We start from the raw sequence: 23,208 nt of genomic DNA on the forward strand, positions 1-23,208 counted from the left end.
AAATAAAAATGTCATCTTGTAATTCTCTTAGGCCAGACACAAGGGTTTATACACCTTTTTTTAGGTTTTTTTTCTTCTTTCTTGCTATTTACTTGCACAATGAAAGCCGCTGTTGGTACAAAGATTGAAGAGCTCTATATAATGGTGCTTTACACATTCACAATCGGTCTGTGCAATTGTGAAGTTCTATGAATGACCAAAGAATTACCAAACATATTTTCTAAATCGAAAGGAAAAAAGAAGAAACTGAAATCCTTAGTTCCCATTAAAACAACACCAGGTTGCAATTTGGACACTTGAATGAATTCCAATGTTTTAAAGCTGAGACTTCAAAAGAGAAAGGCATGTTTGCTGCAACATCCGGTGACTGTAATACCTTACTTGGAAAGGTAAGTGGTTAATTTGCATAATTTATAATTTTTATACTAAAGAGCATTTTTATATAAACCAGAAAAAAACCCCTAAACTCTACAGATAAAGTTCTTACCTCCAGGCACTGCTGCAGGTAAGGTTGACATCAAGCTGTACAGCGCAATCAAAAACATACTTACATCTTAGCTCATTTTACAGGTACAGCCATAATCAAGGCACAAAGATCTTCTACAAGTATTTTTCTTCAATAAAGTTGTACAAAATAATATTACATTTTACAGTCTGTACAATATAATAAACCAGCAGTAAAACAAAAAAATATATATAGGGAGAGGACTGTTGTCCAAGAATGATCTGAACTAAAAGGATCATTTGTGGACAGCACAAATAACATAAGTGAGGGTGGTAAAGTTTCTGCCTAGATGCAACAGGCTGAAAAGTAGCTGTAATTCAAATGCCTGAGGTGTGCAGAGACACTTGGCTCCAAAACCCCAGAAAAATTGCTTTGTCTTCACTTTTCCTCTCATTATCTACTCTACTTCCTGTGCCAGTAACGGCTTAAAAGAGGAGGTCACTTTATCAGTTGACCTGCAACTCAGAAATGCTAAAAACTGTGACAGAGTAATAAATATTGTGGTGCTGCTACATTGTGTGTCTACTTCCTCAACAGTATTTAATAACCTGATACAAAGTGCATTAATCTTTTTTTTTCACCCATCAAGTACTCTTCAATGTCATGTTAAAAAGGAAACCCACACAGAGGGATAAGCTATGACTTTAGTGTCATCCAGCTGACATACCAGTTTGCACTGACGTTAACCTGCTGGAAAAAATTTAGCAGGTCACGTTCAGTTAAAAACACAAAACCTACGGGAACAGAGGTAGCCGAAGGGCTTAGTGGAATGACGAAGAAGTGGCATGTCAAAATAAAGCACAAAAATAGTCCCAAAAAGCATGAAGGAAAACCAACCCAAACTTGCTTCAAATCAGCTTTAAGGTTAAATAATTAAAGTAAACAAAGTGAAGAGACTGACATTTCTATAGTATATTCCTCCACCCTGTGTGGGGTAGTATCAAGAGAAAGAGTAAGGAGCAAAGAATTTAAAACCACAGGTTCCACGGTGAGCCCCCTCACAAGAGTTCGTACTGGCGGAGATGCATCCTTTGAATAATGTCTCGACAGTCGTTGAACACCCTGCGGATATTTTCTGTGTCCACTGCACATGTAAAGTGGGGGTAGCAGTAATGCCGGCCGTCTCCACTCGCCGTACTTATCCTCTGTGGAAAAAGTGAAGGGAAAAGAAAGGGTCAGGTGCCGTGCCATGAGAAGTTTCTATACATTTATGGAGTACAAAGAAACCTGAAAAACTCTATGTACAGATTATTAAAATAAACAAAAAGAAGGAAAGTCTGTGGTCTGGTCCAATGTGAATCACAAATTTGAAATGAAGACTAAAAAAGATTCAGGATGCTAACTGCAGGGTCAGTGTATTAGTACTCTGTAAGAGCCACTGATGCTGTCGTCATCTGCAAAAGCTGTTACCATTTGCACATCACTGTGCAGCTGATGTGTGCTGCTGCCAGCAGCACTGCGGTCTGCCATGCAGCTGTCCCAGGAATTATTGTCTCTTCCTTTTTTTGGTGCCATCATGTGGCAAATTTCTGTGCTCCGGTTTTTAAAGCAGCAACACAAAACTGAAAAACAGGAGTGGCAGAGAACAGCATCTTTCCGCTTCTGGAAGCTGAAGGTCCCCAACATTACCTTCACTTCGAGTACCCATTAAGGCTTGGTACCATTACTGAGACCAGAACACGCTGGAATTACCACCACCAGAGTGATCTGATTCCCACAAAATAATAAACCACACACAAATCCAGTAAAAATCAGACCATGCAAATTTGCAAGGCTGCTGCACGCTCTTGTATGGTGCTAACTCCAGATGATTAAGGGAGTGGAGCATCTCTCTTATGAGGAAAGGCTGAGGGAGCTGGGTCTCTATAGTTTGGAGAAGAGGAGACTGCGGGGGGACCTTATTAGTGTATATAAATATATAAAGGGGGAGTGTCACGAGGATGGAGCCATGCTCTTCTCAATGGCAAACAATGATAGGACAAGGGGTAATGGGTACAAACTGGAACACAAGAGGTTCCACTTAAACTTGAGAAGAAACTTCTTCTCAGTGAGGGTGACAGAACACTGGAACAGGCTGCCCAGGGAGGTTGTGGAGTCTCCTTCTCTGGAGACATTCAAAACCCGCCTGGACACATTCCTGTGTAACCTTATCTAGGTGTTCCTGCTCTGACAGGGGGATTGGACTAGATGATCTTTTGAGGTCCCTTCCAATCTCTAACATACTGTGATACTGTGTGTGATACTTCACCCGTGGTTATCTTGTGTTACCATAGGACTGATAAATATAAACCCATCCTAGATCATTATCTTGAAGGACATATAAGGAATGTTGAAATGAATATGAAAGTAGAAGGTCAGTTCTTGAGTTAATAATATTTATAAAGACTTCCTGATTTTATTACAAATTACACTGGCTGAACAACAGAAGACAGTGTTTTTTCTCTCTCTGGCTACACTATGTATTTTTAATACAGTGGTTTATTTTACATATAGGATTGACCTTTTAAATACCTGCAGCTACAAATATGCAAAACTACAGACATTTAGAAGCCATGATTTACATTACTAGATCCACAAGAAATTACAGGTTTTCCAGGCAACCTCAGTAGCATTAGATATTCAACACTAATTCAACAGGGGGTGTTCCATATGTATACTAACAATTACTTTCTCCTTACTAAGCTACATTCAACACCTAGGTCAAAGCTTACTCTCATGAAAAATACTGACTCAATAGTGTAATCAATTGATGGGTCAGTTATTCAGACCGTATTTGAAGCATGAACAATAATGAAACAAGAAAAAAGAAAGGTTGCTGCAATGGTGGCAAAATGCTGAAACTCCGTTAACATGCTCACACTGTGAGGATGTGAGAGGGGGATCAGACTCCCACTTTGATAAGCTCTTTCTAGGACTAAATGTTACATGCTGAGAGTGAGGGGCAATGTACAAACGTTCTCAGTGCCACCCAGATGCAGGCAGCAGGGAGCACATCACTCTACTGACCCCACATTCCATCTTTTTCTTGTATTTCAGTAAAATAAGTGTTCTTTCACTAAGTTCTTGTGTTTGTCATGCACTGATTCCACGAATGTAGTAAGTTGCCCACAATGTACTGGTGACACATGGTTACATGTAAGGCATGCCAAAGGTTGTATTTTCAAAACAGTAAGGTTGTTTTGGTCCCGACAGCACGGTGATTCTCCCATCTTAAGGTAAATGCAGTATTTTCACCCCTACTCAAAATTCATTTTGAACAGTAGTGTTACTTAGCACCTATTCAGAGGGAAATCATAATATCCCCTGGGATACTGCTAAAACCCAATGCTACACATCAATCCTGAAATCAGAAGCTGATATATTTTACCCTGCTCATACTCATATGCTACTGTGCACCAACAGTTGTTGGAAATACGTTTATATACAACCTCCTTCCAAAATTATTCTAATTACATGCTTTAATTTTGCCAGTACCAGTGCCCACAGCCAGGTAGAGTTTTAATATGGGGGCAGCACCATGGTAGTGATTTTCACACATATCTACACCTTAATGCAATCCTGCTACTATGTTAAAAATTGCAATAAAGCTTATAAATGAATAAAACCAGATTTCTCTGAATCATGTCTGAAAATGTAACAACAGAGTGGGAAGAGGAAAAGGTCGCAAATGAAGACTTAAAAGACATGTAAAAAGCAAAGCAAAGAAAGCCATAGGTAGAAAATACACACCTTATCTTCCTTGCACCTGGCTAAGGACATCAGAGCCCTTCCCTGTACCCTCCGTTCCCTCATCTCTGAAACCTCAGCCTTTTGGGGCTGATCTCTCCTACAAAGAAAGGCTGAGAGTTGAGCTTGTTCAGCCTGAACAGAAGCCTCCAGAGAGACCTTAGAGCAGCTTCCAGTGCCTAAAGGGGGCCTATAAGAAACTGGAGAGGGACTTCTTACAAGGGCATCTAGTGTCAGGACAAGGGGGAATGGCTTTAAACTGAAAGACAGTAGATTTAGATTGGATATTATGAAGAAGTTCTTTAATATGAAGGTGGTGAGACACTGGAACAGGTTGCCCAGAGAACCTGTGGCTGCCCCATCCATAGCAGTGTTCAAGGCCACGTTGGATGGGGCTTTGAGCAACCTGATCTAGTGGAAAGTGTCCCTGCCCATGGCAGGGGGATTGGAACAATATGATCTCTAAGGTCTGTCCCTTCCAGCCCAAACCATTCTGTGATTCTATGACCCGAAGAAACTGGAAATCGCTGTTTCTACTCAGCCTTCATCCACCTCACCCTCCCTGCTGGGTCCATGCATGGCCTTCACTACTCAGTGCTCACACAGGTTATTCAGGCCACTCCTCAGAGCAGAAAAACCTCACCTGCAAGACTTCAATTTCAAACAGCCTAAGAGTTTAAAGCAAATGTTCAAATGACTACATCCCCTTGTTTCTTTATGCTGAGAAACCAAACACAAACCCAGAAGAGAGATACATGAGCATTGTTTATGAAGATGCTCCCTGCCAGACCTTGCGGTGCCCGCGGGGAAAGGGGGAAAAGCTTTTTGGCTGTGTTTTGCCCCCACACCTGAGCCCTAGAGGCTGTCTGATGGCTGGCGGGTGCTGGCCCAAGCCCAAGCACTTCTGCGCCAGTATCTGTGGTGCAAAGGGATGCTGTAGCCCGCAGTGTTTTATTCGGTTGCAATGTCTACCACCCCTTCTCTCCCTCCCTGCTTCGTAGGTGGCCTCTTTCTATAACACCAGTGAGTCATGGCAGGGAAGGACCTCGCCCTTGATGTGTTTTTATTAACTACTGAAAATAGATAAAGGAGTTTCACCCTGGTTTTTCCCATAATTTGATTCTATTGGACCCTCCTTCCAAACTGGATACAGTCACCTGCTTCACAGTACTTCAGCATGACCACAAGATTTGGCTTGAAGCAGGATTTTTCTTTGCTAAGTCAAGTCCTATATTAATGCAGCACAATCTGACATTTTTCCTTGGAATCAAGAAGGTTAAAACGGTGAATGGAAATCCCCAAAGTATGCACACAGATAATTGCTTCTTTCTTACTTGTTACAGCAACAGTTGTAAATCCTAACAATACTTGTAAAAGCATCATGACTTTAAAGTTCTTAATTCTAATGATTAGATTTGCTCTCTCAAATACTCCCATACAGTCTGTACCAGAAGGGCAGTATGAATGAACTTCTTTGGTTCTGATTTCTGATACTGCTTCACACTGTGAGAACAACTCTATATGAGTGAAGCCGTAGGTGATGGACTTTGCAGTGCTATGTTAATAGTTGGACTTGATGATCTTAAAGGTCTTTTCCGATTTAAATGATTCTGTGATTTCGCTCAAGTGATACTGGATTGAGCCCTCTGTTCCCAATAGGATGTGAGTGTGTGCCTGATACCTGGTTGCATCTGCAAAACACAGACAAGAGTTCTTCATCTCCAGCTTTGGAGGAAACCTTAACTGCAAGAATAACTCTGACTAGACAGGGAAACTTTTTATGTTTCCTCAGTAGGGCCATGACACCAGTCCTGGGGTAAGGCAATCCCCCGGCACAGCAGCAATCTTATTTAAGGATAAGATCTGCTTTTTTGTTCATTCTCTCCTGCCAGCTGACCACTGCCAAAGCCCTTGGAGGAATGCAGGATAAAGAAACCCAGCCTGTATGCTTAAACACGGAGTGGATTGATACACAAAATAAACATTCAAAGCAACAGCCAGCAGCATCTTACAGATAAAGACAACCTCAGAAAATCTCACCAACTGGCAAAGGGAATAGTGATTGGCATTGTCTCCCTGCATAGAAAGTGAGAGCTGCTGGCACCTACACCGAGCCTGGAAACAAGCAGGAGGTCACACAACCGCTTTCAGCACCAGCACTTGCTGTGACACTGTGCAGGGCAGGTGACTTCATATAAAACTGGGCATCAAAATGTGCAAGCACTGCAAGATGGACAGCTGAAAAGAGTCAGAGAATTGCCAGACATTCTCCTCTCCTCTTGCTTTCTGCAAAACCCCATCAGTTTTCCCTAAATAAACTACACCATCTGCCAGTATTTCCTATGATGGAATCACACATAAGACCAAAATTACTCACTAAAAACTCATCCCGGATGAAGAACTTGGCTCTTGTGACTTTGGGGTCTTCTCCTGCATCTGGTGTTGCTGTTCAATTAAAAATAAGTGACATCAGAAACATGAAAAGCAAACAGTCATCTACTTTTCCTAACACAAGATATAATAAGGAGGAAGCAGTCCTTCAACACAAAACTACAATGTTAAATATCCACAGGAGATTCCCAATAGGTAATTCTACAATGGAAGGGCACTGCAAAACCTGACCATGCATTCAGTGTATTTTAAGAACCTGAAAATTGCTGAAATCGTTGCAACAATGTCATTGGTCATATCATAAAGGGGCTTACTCAGATCCACAAGTTTGTTCATAAAGATACCAAACAAGTGGGAGTTATGGTTTAACTCTTATCAGAAAATACAACTGTAAAAAGCAGCTGAGCTGTTCAGTTTCTGCAGAGCAGCATCTCCAGAATAAAGCTTCTGCAGGCAGGAATTTGGGTTTAAAAATGGTTAGTCCAAGATTACATCTGAAAAAAATAACAGTATCAAAAGATATTTTTATATATATATATAAAAAATATATATATGTGAATATATCTAATGCATGTATACACAGATATAATATATATATTATTTCCAGGCCCCAAGTCAGCAGAATACTTAGATATGCTGCCCATCAAGGGTCCTTAGATTAAATTCTTGTCAAGTAGGAGACTCATTAGTCAGTACTGTCAGCTGATGAAATCATCTCTATCTAGGCCATGTGACAACTCTAAGTGTAAAAAACAATACAGTGAAGAGATAACTTCTTCATTTCTCTTCAGTGTGATTTCTCTTCATCTAAGATACCAGATCAGATGCTTATAATAGGGTAAAGGGCACAATTTATTAGAATATGGAAATGTATTTTTTATCTATAGCGCCAGGGGTAGACAGCAGCACCATCAGCAGCGTTGGAGAGTTCAGTGCTGCTGTCCTTAAACAATGTCAACTGAAATTAAAGAATAAATGAACAGGTTAAGAATAGGGAGCTGCTTCCTGTGTGAGTATTTTGGATCAGTCTGGATATCTGCTGTTAAATCCTGCTAAGAAACACCAAAAGCTACTTTATGATGGCAACAGGCTCACTATAAAAAACACTGAACATTTACCCAAACTCTGTAAGTATGCTGTGCATATTTGGGAGAGGGAAATTTGGGTGATGGTGACAGAAGGTTTCTTCTGAAAGTTCTTAGCATTATAAAACTTGTGCCAGGTAAACTCAGATTTTAGGACAATTTATTTATCCTCTCCACCTGAAACTCAGCATCACACTCCTAAAATTCCAGACCCGAAAGAAAGCTGAAAATAGCTTATTACCATCTTCACTTCTATTACCTAGGCTGTTGTTGATGGTTAATGGAGAATGAAAGCCTTTCGCAGCAGCTGGCTGCAAGCACTACACCAGGGGCATCACGTTAGTGCAGGCAGAGGCTAGTGAGCAGGAAGGGCGAGTTTTACCCCTTTTGCTAGACACTGACCTGAGGTGTTTAGGAAGCCCTCTGCCTGGCATAATACCAGAGTCTACTCACACAATATGTTATTGCACTGCAGGAATTATTGTACTTCTTGAAATGATAAGAAACCAAACCCATGCTAGTCGCTCCATTGTCACAGCTCTTTTTGTATTTATGGATGTGGTTTTCCTCCATTAAAGTTTCCTCTTGCCAGCTGGGCTTCCCATCAGTATTTGAAAGGCTGAAGTTTACAGTGTTGGAGGATACAGAATGGCCACAAAATAAGTGTAATGAATCCTTAACAAAGTTCAGCATTGCAGGAGGCCCAGGCAGAAGCATCTGACAGGGAGCGACTTGCCTGGCAGCTCTGCTTTCCTCGGACTGTGGGTTGCTCCAAAACAAGGGAAGGCAGGTGCTCTGCAGCCAGCCCCCAGCAGTCCTCCCCACATCCCTCCAGCAGTCAGAACCCCTTCAGACCCTGCTTGAGCTGGGGCATCTCTGAGCTGCATGCTGCTGGCATGCTCCTTACCTGACCAACAGTTTGCACAAGCCTACGCTTGTGAATTTGTGTGTGTGAGAGACAGAGGAACAATGGGCTGGGCTATGCCAGCAGGTCCAGTCCCTGTGTAGTTGTTGTGGTTTAAACCTTACCATCCTCAGGTACAGTATAATGTGCGTATTCAGGGAAGTAATCTTCGATTTTTGATTTCCCTGCCAAGACTTTTTCAGCCAGCATGTCCTGTTTATTCAAGAACAAAATGATAGAAATGGTCCGTAACCACCTGTCAAAACCAAACCAAACGTTTGTGTTAGCTCTGACACAAGAAAAATGTATCACTTGAATAGAGAATTTACTGGCTATTCCTGCATGGATAGAGAGTGAAGTAGTGATAGAGAGTGAAGCCTCTAGCAACAGAAAAAAAAAAAAAAAAGACCTAAATTCTTGTTTTAATTAGGTTGCACCTGTGCTAGTGGGTATATTTATAGGGCCTGTAAATGCATTCATAAAAACTGCAGTAGACATTGCTGCAGGGAACAGTCTTCAAAAATCGTTTTCTAAATCATCCTTTTGAAATTGAATTGGGAAATGGGTGACATTTCCTGAAAGCAGTCCAAAACCAGACATTGCTTTCTACTTTGTTTGGTTTTGCTGAAGCAAAAGCAAAAGGCTGGAAAGCTGCCTCCCCCCAGACTGCTCTGTCTTAACTACTGTTCATCCACAGAGATAATTCCGCCTTTTAGGGTGGACTGTATGACATGTGTTGGATCAAAAGAAAACAATCTCTCTTTTGTCCCCAAATTAATACCTTGCCATCACTATGACATGTGCTCAACATCTTTCTTCTCTCTACCTTAAATCCCTTCACAGTGGAGAACATCCTCATAGGTATGTGCTGAAAACTTCATTACCTTATTTTGTATATTGTTTTTACCTTCTATCAAGAACCTGTTCAGATTGCTACTTGGTTACATTACTATAATTTACATGCACTGTGGCAGAACAGCAATTTAATGGCAGTTACAATTAGATTAGATCTGAAATATCATCCCACAAGGCAGAGAAGCCGAGTGCTCTCAGAGACGAGTCTTACGAGAGCGGCTGCCTACGCGGGTATTCAGTGAATCGAGTGCAATGCCAACAGCAAGCTGCTCCTGCTGCTGCACTTGAGGAGCAGACAAAATGTGATTTGGAGGATGCTCTCAGTCTTGGCCAAGCAGCACAGTGACGCCAGGAAGGGGTCTCCCCTGCTTCCCTTGCGGCAGCTGGCACACGAGCTTGCTCTTCCCAAGCTGTCCCCATGCTCTGCACCGTTTTGGCAGTGGCAGCAAAACACTGTGCACCATCCCTGTGCCACAGCCCCCACTGGGGAGTGGTAGGCACTGTGAGGACACCCTGCTACCTGGCCCTACCTGGGCATTTTCTGAATAAACAATCTGATCATATAATAAGGAGAGTCCTATTTTGTAAGGAGTTGAACTGTAGCTAAATTGGGGAAAGTGGGTGGGAAGTGAGGTATATTTTACCTATTATTCCAGATACTTTTGAAAAGGTCCAGGGATTCCCGTAGTCTGTTTGTGTTATTGTCTTCCCTTATTACCATGTTGTAGCTGCTGCAAGCCACAACGAAGATGATAGCCGTGACATCTGGGCAGAGCATACAGAAGAAAGAAAGAAAGGAAGAGAGAAAAGAACATCTCTGTTACCCCAGCATATACTCCTTGGGGTAACACTGCCATTACTCCCCAAACTGCCAAAAACACCTGAAGAAAGTAACACTGTAACACTGGACTCATGTATTAGTGACACACTATGTGTGAATATGAACACTAAGCTGCTCACACCTCAGAGAGCAAGCTCAAAATAAAGCATGGGGAATATTTTTACTTACCATTAAAGCATTGGATCCATTTTCTTCTTTCATCTCTCTGGCCACCTACATCAAACATGCTGTTAAAAAGCCATAGGATGTTATATCACTTATGTGCACTAGGAAAGTCACACGAAGCATGCAGCATGAGGGTTCAGTTTAAACATCTGACAGCGCCAAGGACAGTGACAGTAAAACGCCACCTGAAGGTGAGAGAGATCTGCTGATGCTCTGCTGCATGTCACAGAGCTGCACAGCTCTACCTGCTCTGCTCTGCCAGGAGAAGGCTACTGAATCCATGAAATGAGAAATACACTCTTTTCCATGGCAAATGTTGGCCTTTCCAGCCCACGTAAGTGCTGCAATGTAAGGCTGGAACTACTGTATTACAAATAAGGGCAGAATTTAGAGTATTTTGAAAGATAACAGGGAGAGTGTGTCTCTGTAAGGAGGAGGACTTGGGGCAGCTCTGCCTCATCAGTGCCGCCACCTTTCTGGTCAACAACAGACTGGAAGCAGCCCGAGGTTGGGTGCTTTAAAGAGACACAGTGTAAAATGGACAAATGCAGAGCTCGCAGCCCTCTAGAAGAAGGGACACATTTAACTCTCCTCATCTCACTGTACAAAGTCTGACTCATGGCATCATTTCCACTGATTTCTATGAGATCTTATCCCCAAAAGTATTGTATGAGTTTACAGTGCTATACCAATGAACCAGTTAGTAAAAACAGCCATGACCCCACAACCGGGTATCACTAACAAATGTAACTAATTTCAGCTCTTTTTGCAAAGCATGAGGCAACTTTACCTGTGGGAAGAGAACTAAAAAACCAAACCCAAACAAGCCAACTCCAACCCGAAAGCTACTATACCATGCATACATGAGCACAGACATCTGAAGTAAGTTGTTAAAAATTAGCATAATATTAATAAATTATTACTAACAGACTTACTGGAAATTTACTTTATCTACTTGGAATCTTGTTTCAAAAATCCCTGATGTCAACACTCTGCATCTTAATAGGTCCTGGAAATGAGAACACAGAAGCTGATTAGCAAGGATTTTTGTAACCTCATTTCGTTTTCAAAAGCACGATATATTATTTTCCATGAAAAGTCTTAAATGTTCCGTTATATTAAAGTTCAATCAGACTTGCTGGTAAACCTGCATTTGTTCATACTGACACAGTGGATATATGCAAACACCATCTCTGATTTGCTTTGTGCACTCTCAGAGAGCAGGGAACCCTACATCCATTCTCCTTGCTGCTCACTGAAACCTGCTATAGATGGTCACACAATTATGTATGTGACAGGGATAATGAATTCTGAAGTTACATAAAACTAAGAAAAATGTTATTCATGTTGTAAAGTCAAGTATTCAAGTGTTAGAAAACTCCAGATTTACAGTTGCCCAGGCAACCTTAATTCTGCCCTCTTTTGTATTGAATGAGACAGGAATCCTATCGAAATAACAGCTTGTGACTGAGTAATTAAAGCTCTATTACAGAGCACAGGGGAACAGAATTTAAGTTGTACATAAATTTGGCATTTCTTTCTGATTTTTCAAACTCGCAATACTTCCTAACTTAAATAACATTCTTTTAATAATTAAAAAATAACAATTTCCTTGATTCTTAAAGGAAGTAGGCAGAAGCAATTTGTGACGCATACCTCAGGCAACCATGTGCCATCACCTTCGCCATCAGCATTTTTAACCTTGATTGTCCAGCACTGCTCTTTGGGCAGTGGGCGCAGAACTATACTAGAGGCTGGAGAAAGCTGCTGGCTGCCTGGTGGCGATGAGCCCCCTGAGCAGCCACCCCTCGGCAGGGCTGCCTGCCTGGAAAGCATTCCCTTCCTGGGGCAAGAGAAGGGCTGCTTGGTCTAGCTTAGCTCTCCTTGCCATGCAAGGAAGCAGGGGAGGGAAGCAGAGAGGAAAGGAGGCAGTCAGTGTGGAGTCCAAGCACAGCTTGCCTTTTTTCCCTTACCCTACCATCCACTGCCTCAAGTACTGTGGTGGCTGGCAAACCTTGGCTGCTTTGGGAGCTGCATGAACTTAGCTGAAGGCCAATGATTTAATTATTTTAGTTATTGTATTTGTTGCTGTCATTTTCTGTCACTTGTTGACATTTATTTGTTGTTGAAGTCAGTCATTATTTGGGGGTGGAGCTAAAAAATGAAAGGAAGCAAAGGGAAAAAGGAAAACAGTGATTTTTACCAGTTAATTCAGCAGGACAACTGATCCAGTATAATAGGATGAAAATCCAAAAGCAAAAGACAGCTTTAGAGCAGAAGTTTTCTGCCTCCCAAATATCAATATTTCTGATCTTTGGAAACATAGGGCATTTCTTCCCAAAGGAAGTATCAGGAAAGATTTCTAGATGATGAATGACCGCTCCAGGTAGAGTTGTGCCTCCCAGGAACAAACAGGCCAACACTAACATAAATAATGAAAGCAAAAATGAAGCTTTGCTTCACTGACTTTTCTCTCCAGCGGAGTGATATCAATGCTACAATCAGATCATGAGGTCTAGATGAAGTAAATCCCAGAGCTACTGCTCTGGTCTGCAAATGTCTTGAGGGCTTTAATAACTGATCCTATATTGGGTCAATTATACACATTTCACCTTACAATACAACACATACTACTTTTTACTGCCTCCTATTTCAGGATATGGTCAGATTTGTGGCTATACACCTTAACTAGGTCTGAAGGAACAGGCTCTGCTCCACATACTTCCTTGTATGATCTCTGGCAAGTCACTTCATTCCTCTGAATTTCACTCCCTGATTGTAAAACGAGATTTGGAAACTGTATTTTTTTAAGAGCATCCACCCGTTACATACACCCCACATGGTTAGACTGAATTAGCCAGTGCAGGGATTCTCTTCTGCCACCTGTAGTTGCAGTTTATGACACAATCTTGGCTGAGACTACCAGATGACGGTGGGATACCAGCACTGAAAAATAACAACCTCAGAGTAAGTTTGCTGAAGGAAACAACACAGCCTGAGTGCAGGGAAGACAGTCGAAGCTGTGCATCATGGTGAAGCCCTGAATTACTTTAAGGCTGCACCACTTCAGCATTAACTTTCCTGAATGTCACTAGAGAAATCTATCAAGATGTATTGGGGAAATACATCACTATGTCACTAGAGCACTCTATCAAGACATCTGGGGAAAAGCGTACTGTCTTTAAATAAGGCTTAAATAGAAACTATCCTGCCCACAGGAGATGGGCACAGGCTAGAAAGAAGGTGTCTGCATGCCCGTAGAGAAGTCCACAAGGTCTGCTGCTGCCACTGGTGCTCTCCTTGGATTTGGATACTAGATCCACCGTAGGCTTTTGCCTGTTAAGGGCCCTTCTGAGGGACAGAGGAAGCCTCCCTCTGGGTTACCATCATCTCCACCATTGAAATAAAACACTGCTTCTGTGTAGTGAAGACTGGTGAGGGAAACCGTAGGTTTTTACATTTATATTTTCTGTTTCCTTGACTTTGTTTGCAGGATGCAGAATGGAAAATAAGAAGAGATTACAGGAATCACCGACCTACATATAGCAATAGTAAAAGACAAGCTTGCACCATCAAAAAGCCTCTTCTTGAATATCCACTAGTTAAACTGCTAGACTGCATTTTGATATTGTACATTAAGCCCTGTTTCAGCTGCTGTTGGGACTAAAATGAATTACATAAAGAATTCATCTGAATGGGAGTCTTGGTTCAGACTCTACCCTGTTAGTTATACTAACCTGATCTGTAGGTGTGTAGTCATCCATGCTGACACTGTCAATTCTTTCTAAAAAGCTGAAAGAAAAACAAACATGCACTTAGAGATGGAAAATACTGTCTAGCATTAATGCTTTTCACTAGTTTCTCTGGTTTAGACTCCTGCTGCAAAGTAAAACGTAAATCCAATGGTAAAGGTATGAGCCCAATGATTTACTTACACTGACTGAGGTTACATTTCCTGAGCCAAACAGCGTTTTACCCAGACTTTGTTTCAATACAGCACTTCTACACTTACTGTTATGAAGTAGCCACAAGTGGTCCAAATACAATTAAATGTTATAATTTTGGAGGTCCATTAAAAAACACCAAGACTAACCTGTGTCGTAACATCATATGATTGTCTAAACATAAAAAAGATTTTGGGGTTCAAAAAAGAAAATGGGGTGAAGGATTGCCTTAATTTAGCATAATGTTACGTTAAGTATAGTCTCAGTCATGTTGCAGCAATGCTTGTTAACACATACAAATAGCTTTGGACCTACATGCTGCCTCAAACACTGCAACCAAAGTGTAAGGTAGTGGAAAGCAAAACTCACATGAAGTGGGGTTAACTAATCTAACTCTTTATGTTGCCAACACTCAGTGAGATACATAAAGTGAAACAAAACCTTACAGCTGCAGGGAACAGCAAGAGAAAACGGAACCAGAAAAAAGGGGGGAAACCACATTTCTGAAGTATTTAAAAGATTTTCAAGCTTTAATTCTTTCCCAGAATATGTCAGAATGGCAGCATTAAGGACATAAAAATGTGATTTTTATAGGTACAGCTAAAATAGGCAGGATCTCTGTTCTGACTTCCACCCATTTCTTACGTTTCTTACATGTGAGCCTGGCAGACTCATTTTCCCCAGACTGCCCATATGACAGAAGCTTTCTTGAATTTCTGCACTGTTATTTCCTATTTGGCAGCGAATATCCCACCAGCTGACTCATCCTGCTACAATATTATCAAGATTTCTTTATCAACTGGCAAGTTTTTTCCTCATTTTACTTGGGTGTGCATATGGCATTTACTTAACTGCAGTGGGAAAGACAAAAAAACCCATGAACTCTTGACTTACAATGTGACTCACTGTTAACATGGGGTCACACCAGTTGAAAAAATACCCCCTAAAAGCCTGTTTGCAACTGTTATAGCACTTTCCCACGGATATGAACTGAAAGGAAAAGAATATACCCTGCATATATGTTTGCTTATACTACTTTTCCTTTTTGAGCCTCCATTGTTACACCAAGGGAACAAAATGCATTATCTACAGCTAGAATATCCAGCTTTTCTTTCTGGATGATCAAGGTATGACGGTTAAGCGTACTGTTAAAACATCACTGTTTAGCACAACACGATGGCTGCCTCTTAACAAAACTATACTGAACAAGCTAATGAAAAAACAAAACCTTCTGCCCTGCCAAAAGCCACCATAAACAGGTAAAGATATAAAAGTACATCTTTATAGTCAGCTACCATCACCATGAATATAGCTACAGCTATATTCAGACTGAACCCTTTGGTCAGGTGATTTTCATTCCCTTGAGAATATTGATTAAGCAAAGCTTAACTGCAGTTACTCCCACGGGTAAAGCAGGCACTGGAGCAGACCAATGTATTTTCAACCGGAGCACCTATCATTAATACAACTCTAATCTCATGCTTGCAGCACACAAGATGAAAAAAGGTGGCAAAAAAGCCCAAACCAAAAATGCCTCTGAGCTGAATCTCTTCCTAAACACAGAGTAGTTTTCCTTAACACAGCTGTTAAGGCAGCAGTCCTGTATTTCAAAGCCCATTTCAAAGTTTTCTTTCCAGTTTCTTAACCGTTTGATCCAATGGGCCTGGAAGGATCAACTTTTCAACAGGATAAAAGGTCAGTAGAGGGGTAAATCCAGGTCTCTGAGAGCAGTAAGAAGTGGCAATACCAGCAGGTTGAACAAGCCTGCAGAAAATGGGCACGATCTTGAGGGAGAGCTGGCAAACCGCTGGGGGCAGCACAAGCTCAGGATCGATACATGCATGGAAGTCAGGAGAAAAAAGGCTGCTCAACCACGGCTGACACAGAAAGGGCTCTGGTTAAGAGTGTGGGCAGAAGTGAGTCTTTCTGCACAAACATGAGCTCATCACAAACCTCACAAGACAGGGTGAACCTCTGCTTTTCTTGCAGAACGCTTCCTGCTGGAAGTAATGTATAAATCAGAGATGATACGTCTTGTTTCCTCAATGTCAAGGTCATGTTGGCAGAATTTACCCAAAATGATTAAACATGGTATTTAGTACCAATTCACATCTCACACACCTATACAACAAGCACTTCAGGAAGGCTTAGGCTGTTAGGTTTGCTTGTTCCAAACAGGCAGATGATGGTAAGGAACAGAGGAGTGAGTAATGGAGTGTTACACTGCAAATAATCCATGGCACGGCTGGGAATGAGATAAGTCCTCATTAGATGTCCTATGTACCAGCCCAAGTTGTCTTTCATTTAGAAATTGTCAGCCTCCTCCTGCTAAAAGGATCCATTTAAAATACTCTGAACTGCAACACTACAGTTAAGAGAGAGTGAGCTCTGAGAAATAACAAGCACTTAAAAAAAACATCACTTGACATAGCAGCTATAATGTTTTATGCTTGTAAGGTTGCTGGCCACATGTGATCTATATTAAATAAATGCAATGATTTACAAGGTTTTACCTGCCACCCCACTGTGTCAAGCAGCAATGATATCACTAACTGCAATAAATCAACACACAAACACTATTAAGATTTGGCTAATTTTGTAGCTTTACAGAAAATTAACCTCTTCAGTGTGTGGACAGGGTTCTTAATATTTCTTTTGCAACTACATTAAAAGTGCACTGAGATTTCTAGACACAGAAAGCTATACTCTTACTTTTTGGAAAGAAAATTGGTTCTTGAATATTCTTCATATAAGCTCCTTACTTGGCTAATTAGCACAGTATGAAAAAATAGCTCTGACAGGCAAATGTACATAGTAGGTATAAGTAATGGACTCCAGATGAGATAAGGAGTGAGTACTGCCTCATTACTAAATACGTTTACTTCATTCCCATTACTGTATTAGAATGGGAAAACTAGAATCACTTTCCTAAATTGCTTTCTAAACAGCGTTACTTTCTACTAATCCTAAATGCCTCTAATAATTACGTTCTGGTGCAATATACATTCTTTTATACATATATATACACACCAGCAAATTTTAAATTCACATGACTAAAATTTCAATGTAAAGTGCTTGAAGTGGGAAGATATCTCCCAACTGTGGCAATGCTCCCGTCTCCACTCAAAGAATTAGCGTGAGGAAAACACAATTGTAGAAAAATGAGTAAAAATGGACACTGGTATCACTTATTCTCTCTTTTTAGATCCTGTTTTTTTTCAGTCCGGGGATAAAATTATTTTTCACAGAATTATGCCTTTTTAGAATACTGACAGGTCTGCTATTTATGCTGCTTCTATAGAAACCCATACTTGGAATTTATGTTAATTCTGCAGTGATTGCTTCGCATGCATGTGCAATGAACTTTAAACTCACGCATTCAATTCAACTGTGACTAAAACTGTAACATATGATAAAATATTTATATTTCTATTTCACAATTGTGCTTTTATTTATAAAGGATTCAGTCTGATAATTCTACGACACTTAGGTTCTTCTTAATTTTACAGTAGGGTGTTCTACATTTCCTTACATGGAACAGCATGTACTATTTTTGTTTTCTTAAACAAATGAGGCAAGATACTGGAAGGAGGTCTTCAGTCATCAGTTTGGAAATGCAGTGGTTTGGTTTGCCAACAAATTAAAGAAAAATGGACTGATAAAGGTAAAAAAAAATCATGAGCTACTGACATTATTATATCTATTATTAAGCTGATCTGTAGTTTTATAAATATCTTCAGTAGTTTCCTAGGAAACTCAGCTGACACTTAGTTTGACAAGCAATCTCTAAATCCTATATTATGCAAGCTGTGAACACAAAAGTACAGGTTTTAGATGTGCCTGCCAGTGCATGTGGGAACTATCAATAAGCATTATTCTCTGTAAAAGCCATGGCAATTTGAGCAGCAGTACCAGCTATATAAGAATTTCTGAAAAAAGGATTCATAAATGCACAAATAAAGGGGAGGTAATCGTACACGAAAAACCTTTTCTCCCTGGGTAAATCACTACATGGCTCTGTATAAATATTCTGACCCCACAAACAAAATCACAGTTGAAAGAAAAATCATGTCTTGAGAATAATACAATAGACAAAAAAATACTATGTCATATTTGCAAGTGCATTTTGACATCCAACGAATTGGAAAGATGAAGCTCTAAACCCGCAGATCAATACAATGAACTACACAACGAATCTTCATCTACTTCAACCATTTTGCATGCTCTCATCCTAACATTCCAATGGCTTTGTTGCTGTGGAAAACAAGAAATCAAACCCATGTCAAAATACTTGTCTCCTTAAAAGAAAAAGGTAACGTGGCAAGTCTTTAAGGCTGTAGCTATAACTTCTCTGTAAGACTGAAGAATCTCAAATTTATCCTCACGTAAGTTGTCAGGGTCAGCAAACTTTCACATTTCTGATGGACAATTAAGAGCTTTGAACTCCTCAGCCAGGCTCAAAACCCAGCAGAAGCACCATTATCTACTCTATGAAACCATTCAGGAGCAGGACTTTTGAATTCCATCCTCTTTGGATTGCAGTAAGTCACGGGAGAGGCAGACATTTCAGAATGAGAACACCTACCCCTGGTCTCTAGGGAGCTGAAATAGAAAATATACCTTCTCCTCCTCCCCATTACAGTTACCGGGGACAACATCAGGATTTTAAATTCTTTTTTTCTTCTTTCTTTCTATATTTTAAATCAATAAATAATACATATATTTCAAATCAACTACAGGATTACAATCCTGTAATAATAATTCTTCCTACAATATCTGAAATAGGAAACTATGGATTTCTGGTTTTGAGAATACCTTAGATTCTATGGTTGCATTTCAAGCAACCTCAAGTTATTCTGATATACTTCCCAGTAAGTGAGAAAGACATAATGGAAACAGCCTCCAGTATTATTCTAACCCCTAAAGGATTAATTTTCCCAAGTAACTTGCCAAAAATATCAGCAGAAATCCCTCAGAAGACGCTGGTAAAATTTAACAGCTAAGGATTTTTCTGTCAAATTTAAAAAGTTACTATATTTTAAATACAGCTGCCATGTATTGGTGGAGTTTATCCCCTCTCTTCCTCTATACCACTCTGCAGTCACTTCCCATGAGGAGTAAGCACAGTAGCAAAGGCATAACGAGGAAGAGAAGGACGGAAACCTGTTTTGGATCCAGTCTGGCTCACCTATGCTGTTCTCCAGTTTTGACTGAAAAGTGCTGCATAACCTGTTACGAAGAAAATATCCAGTACAAATGCTAAAATACAGCTTACTGTAACAGAGCATTTCTTTCAAAAGGGTTAGAAATCTACGTATTGATACTGCTTGTCACACATTTTTGGTATCTGCTAAGATCCTCAGGACCTCCCTTTTGCTCCTTGCAGCTAAAAAGCATTTATTTCAATAGCAAGGTGAACCCACTATCACGTGAGGTGTGACACACATGGAAGTGGGGAGACGACAGCAGGCAGCAGGGAGATGTTGTCCTCCTCCCTGCACTCCCTTATATGGGGACTGCAGGGGGCAGCCTCTGCCCAGCCCAGCACCTGCATCCCAGCCCAGGCATCTTCACTGGAACCTGTTTGCATACAGAAGCTCAGCTGGATCTCACCCCGAGATTTTGCTAAACTACAAGTGAAACCTGAATTTAATAAAGATCACCAGAACTTACCTTGCTTCTCCTTTTTTCAGTTGTCAAAGCTGTATTTTCCCAAGACCTGCCAACCTCCCAGCAGACCTCACGCTGTATCACCCAGGGCTGGCAAAACGGCTGCTTGGGGATTGCAAAAAACCACTGGGATTTATCTGCACCTTCACCCACCTGCAACTCATGTCTTGCCAGCAAGGGTACTGTTGTGCCAGGAGATGAAGAGGTTAAATGTAAGGCTAAGAGGGAGAGCAAAGTACAGTCATGCCTGAAACCCACTGGCTTGTTAACAGGCCAGTGAAGTTTGAGGATTTGTGGTTTAAAGCATTTGGCCAGCTCTCTGCTTGGGGTGAGGGGGGATGCAGCCAGGAGGCAGCTGGGGGTGGGTCACTCACCAGCCCACCGGGGAACATAGACAGAAGATATGCAGCCAGGATGTGGCATCCTGGGCTCTACAGCTTGTGGTGAAGCTGTGCCTTCCCAAGGCAGCACTGGCCACTCTGAGCTTGCTTCAGAGGGAAAGGAGCAATAAGACTGGGAAGGGTCTCAGGCCAGCAATGGTGCTCTCTGCTAAACACACAAGTAAAGGGCACTTTGCTGTCCCAGTGTCCATACCATATGCCTGCTGGTGGAATTCAGCAGCTTGACAGGGAAGTGTATAATCCGTCTCATTTTGTTGCCCGGGCCATGGCTGCTGACTGTTGTGGTCCCAGCTACCATGAAGTCATCAAGAGCAAAGCCAGCATGAGATGCTTCATTTGCAGCAGCAAACTATGCTCCCTGGTAATCCCATGAAGTAGGAAAACTTTAGTTTGAACCCTATTCACGGATGACAACTTTGGCTGAGGCTTTAAAAGCAAAGACAGATGATGATGGTTGCAACCAAGGGCTCGTATACCATTCACCAGGTTATCCTTTCCTGCAAGGAGCCAGACAGCTGGCAGCAATCAGGAGTGCATTTGGCAAGGATAAAGAAAGGCAGTGAAAATTCGAGTTTTCCCAGTCTGTGGGCCCGGTTAAGAATGTTTCCTAGCAGACATCCATTTTAACCTCACTTTCTCCACAGCTAAGTTGTCTTCTCTCACTACGTACTGCAGCTAAGCTTCATGGGCTTTGGCATGTGTCCGGCTATTAACCTAAACAAACGCACAAAAAGTTCAACTGCATTAAACATTTCATATGTGAGTTGTACCCCCTTTCTGCTTGATAATAGCAATCTGATTTTATTTTTTTTAACTGAAAATACATGAACTAAACTGAAGAATGAACAAACTGCATGACTTCCACAACTGCTTGTCCCCACGAGTTCCCTAAATTTGTTAAGCAGCAGTGTGAATTTTGGGAAATACATTTCTTCCTTCTAAATTTAGCAAACTAGCCACTTTTTGGCTTAGCAGATGTTTTTGCTTTCCGCGTGAGAGGCCTACAGGGATCATCATTAACCCTCTTCTTAACATAAACACTGACTAAGACCTCGCTCTGGAAAACTGTCACTCACACAGAAAGGTTAATAGGCTCCAGCAGAAAACAGACGCATCATCTGCAACTTCAGCTATATGGGATCTCAGAGAACAGGGAAGATGGGCAGAAGGAGAAAAAAGATGAAAGGTTATTTATTTATTTTAAAAGGGACAATATTTTTTTATTGTGTGTGCTCAGAAGTTTTATTCCAGGGGTGCAAGAGGTTGGGCTGCTGTGAAACAGACTAAGAATGAAGCACCAATAAAATCTGAGGCTTAGATGGGCACATGCAGACCCTCCTTCTGACCACGTTCACATCAGCTTGAATTCACTGACTTCAGTGAACTTTCTTCTTCCTCATGAGGATAGTCCTAAGCAGATAATAATTAAATGCATACTGATACACACACGGAGTGTTTCTATAGGCATATATTTGAGTTCTGCAATGTAAAGGCTACACGGAGCACATTCTGCAATTACAAGTGTAATTTTGAACAGAGGACTAAAAGATAATCTGAAAACAGAAAGCTCATATTGCATTATCCAGACAGATCTGCATCCTGGTTGCTTTGTGAGCTGATATGTGGCAGGCTGGGATCTCTTTATTCACTGTCTACATGAAACAACTGTTTAACATCTAGCACCTAAACAGACTGGTGCTGGAAGGGAAGCAGATAATGCCTGAAATATCAGATGAAATACATGGGCAGAACACAACTGTCCCATCAGGACCCGGAGAATACGCCTTCAGACAGGATGGTAGATCAAAACCTTGGGTTTATGTCCCACTAACTAAAGTGCATAGAAAATCTCACCTCCATCTCTTCAGAAGAATTCTTCAAAAAGAACTTGGATTTTTATGTTCCGGAAAGCCAAACCGTGTGAAAAGGCCTCAGTAATACTCAAAGTTGTAAAATGCATCAGGCTGACAAGCACCAGCTACATACCACAAGATTGCAAGGAAATGTCTTAAGCTAACAAAATGTATTTTCACTAGGTGTTGCAAATACAGTTTTTCCTGTTACCTGCAGGTTTATCTTGCTGTGATATGGAAAAAGTATTTCAGTGCAACTTAAACATCTGGTTGATGGCTCTGCACTTCAGAGATCCTCTTAGTGTACAAAAATGGCTGCACTTTGGATATCCTCTTAGTGTACACAAAATCCACCAAGTGCGGTGAGCCCTGAAGAATGCAAGATCTAGGTTAGAAAGAGCACTGGTTGTTGGGAATTAAAGATAACCAGTGGAAGTGGTTTGGAATAGTAAGTCTGCTACAGTGACTGCCAAAAAGGAAAAATCGGTTTGATTGGAGTTTTATATAGGAGGTTGATAAAAGAAAAAGCAGAAAATCTCCAAACAGGAGAAGCAAAGGTAACAAAACAGATTTAAAAGGAAGTCACGAGAAGTTCGTGGTTACTGGCACCAGTCCAAGCTCAGTGCAAAAGAACTTGCTGCCAAGAGATTTCATGTTAGAAAGTCAAAGCAGATGATTCAAAAAAGAAGATGCTAGTAGCCCCCAGAAAACCCAGATGAAGAAAACTGAACTCTTCAGAGTGGCAAACACCCTGACCGGGAAAAGCACACATGCGTGTGCATTACTGTTTTCAAATCTATACATTTTTGGTGACACCTAAATGAAAGGAACAGTGTGTGAAAATCCTGAGCAAAATGAGAGCATATCT

At 41.1% G+C, this 23,208-nt stretch overlaps 1 protein-coding gene across 2 annotated transcripts in view; it reads right to left on the reverse strand.

Moving 5' to 3' along the window:
- Nucleotides 1-1,348: 1,348 nt before the first annotated feature.
- The window catches only part of GNAL (G protein subunit alpha L), a gene marked incomplete at its 5' end in the record, with an annotated part of 192,698 nt that continues 170,838 nt past the window's right edge, over nucleotides 1,349-23,208 (reverse strand). For both annotated transcript variants that reach the window (XM_080610384.1, XM_080610385.1), the window contains 7 exons: nucleotides 1,349-1,650; nucleotides 6,609-6,676; nucleotides 8,737-8,867; nucleotides 10,111-10,231; nucleotides 10,476-10,534; nucleotides 11,408-11,481; nucleotides 14,210-14,264. In XM_080610384.1, the coding sequence (XP_080466510.1) occupies nucleotides 1,504-1,650; nucleotides 6,609-6,676; nucleotides 8,737-8,867; nucleotides 10,111-10,231; nucleotides 10,476-10,534; nucleotides 11,408-11,481; nucleotides 14,210-14,264 (655 nt within the window). In that variant the 3' untranslated portion in view covers nucleotides 1,349-1,503. The remainder of the gene's footprint in view (nucleotides 1,651-6,608; nucleotides 6,677-8,736; nucleotides 8,868-10,110; nucleotides 10,232-10,475; nucleotides 10,535-11,407; nucleotides 11,482-14,209; nucleotides 14,265-23,208) is intronic.

This window comes from Psittacula echo (genome assembly GCF_963264785.1).
Source record: "Psittacula echo genome assembly, chromosome: 2".
Taxonomy (NCBI): domain Eukaryota; kingdom Metazoa; phylum Chordata; class Aves; order Psittaciformes; family Psittacidae; genus Psittacula; species Psittacula echo.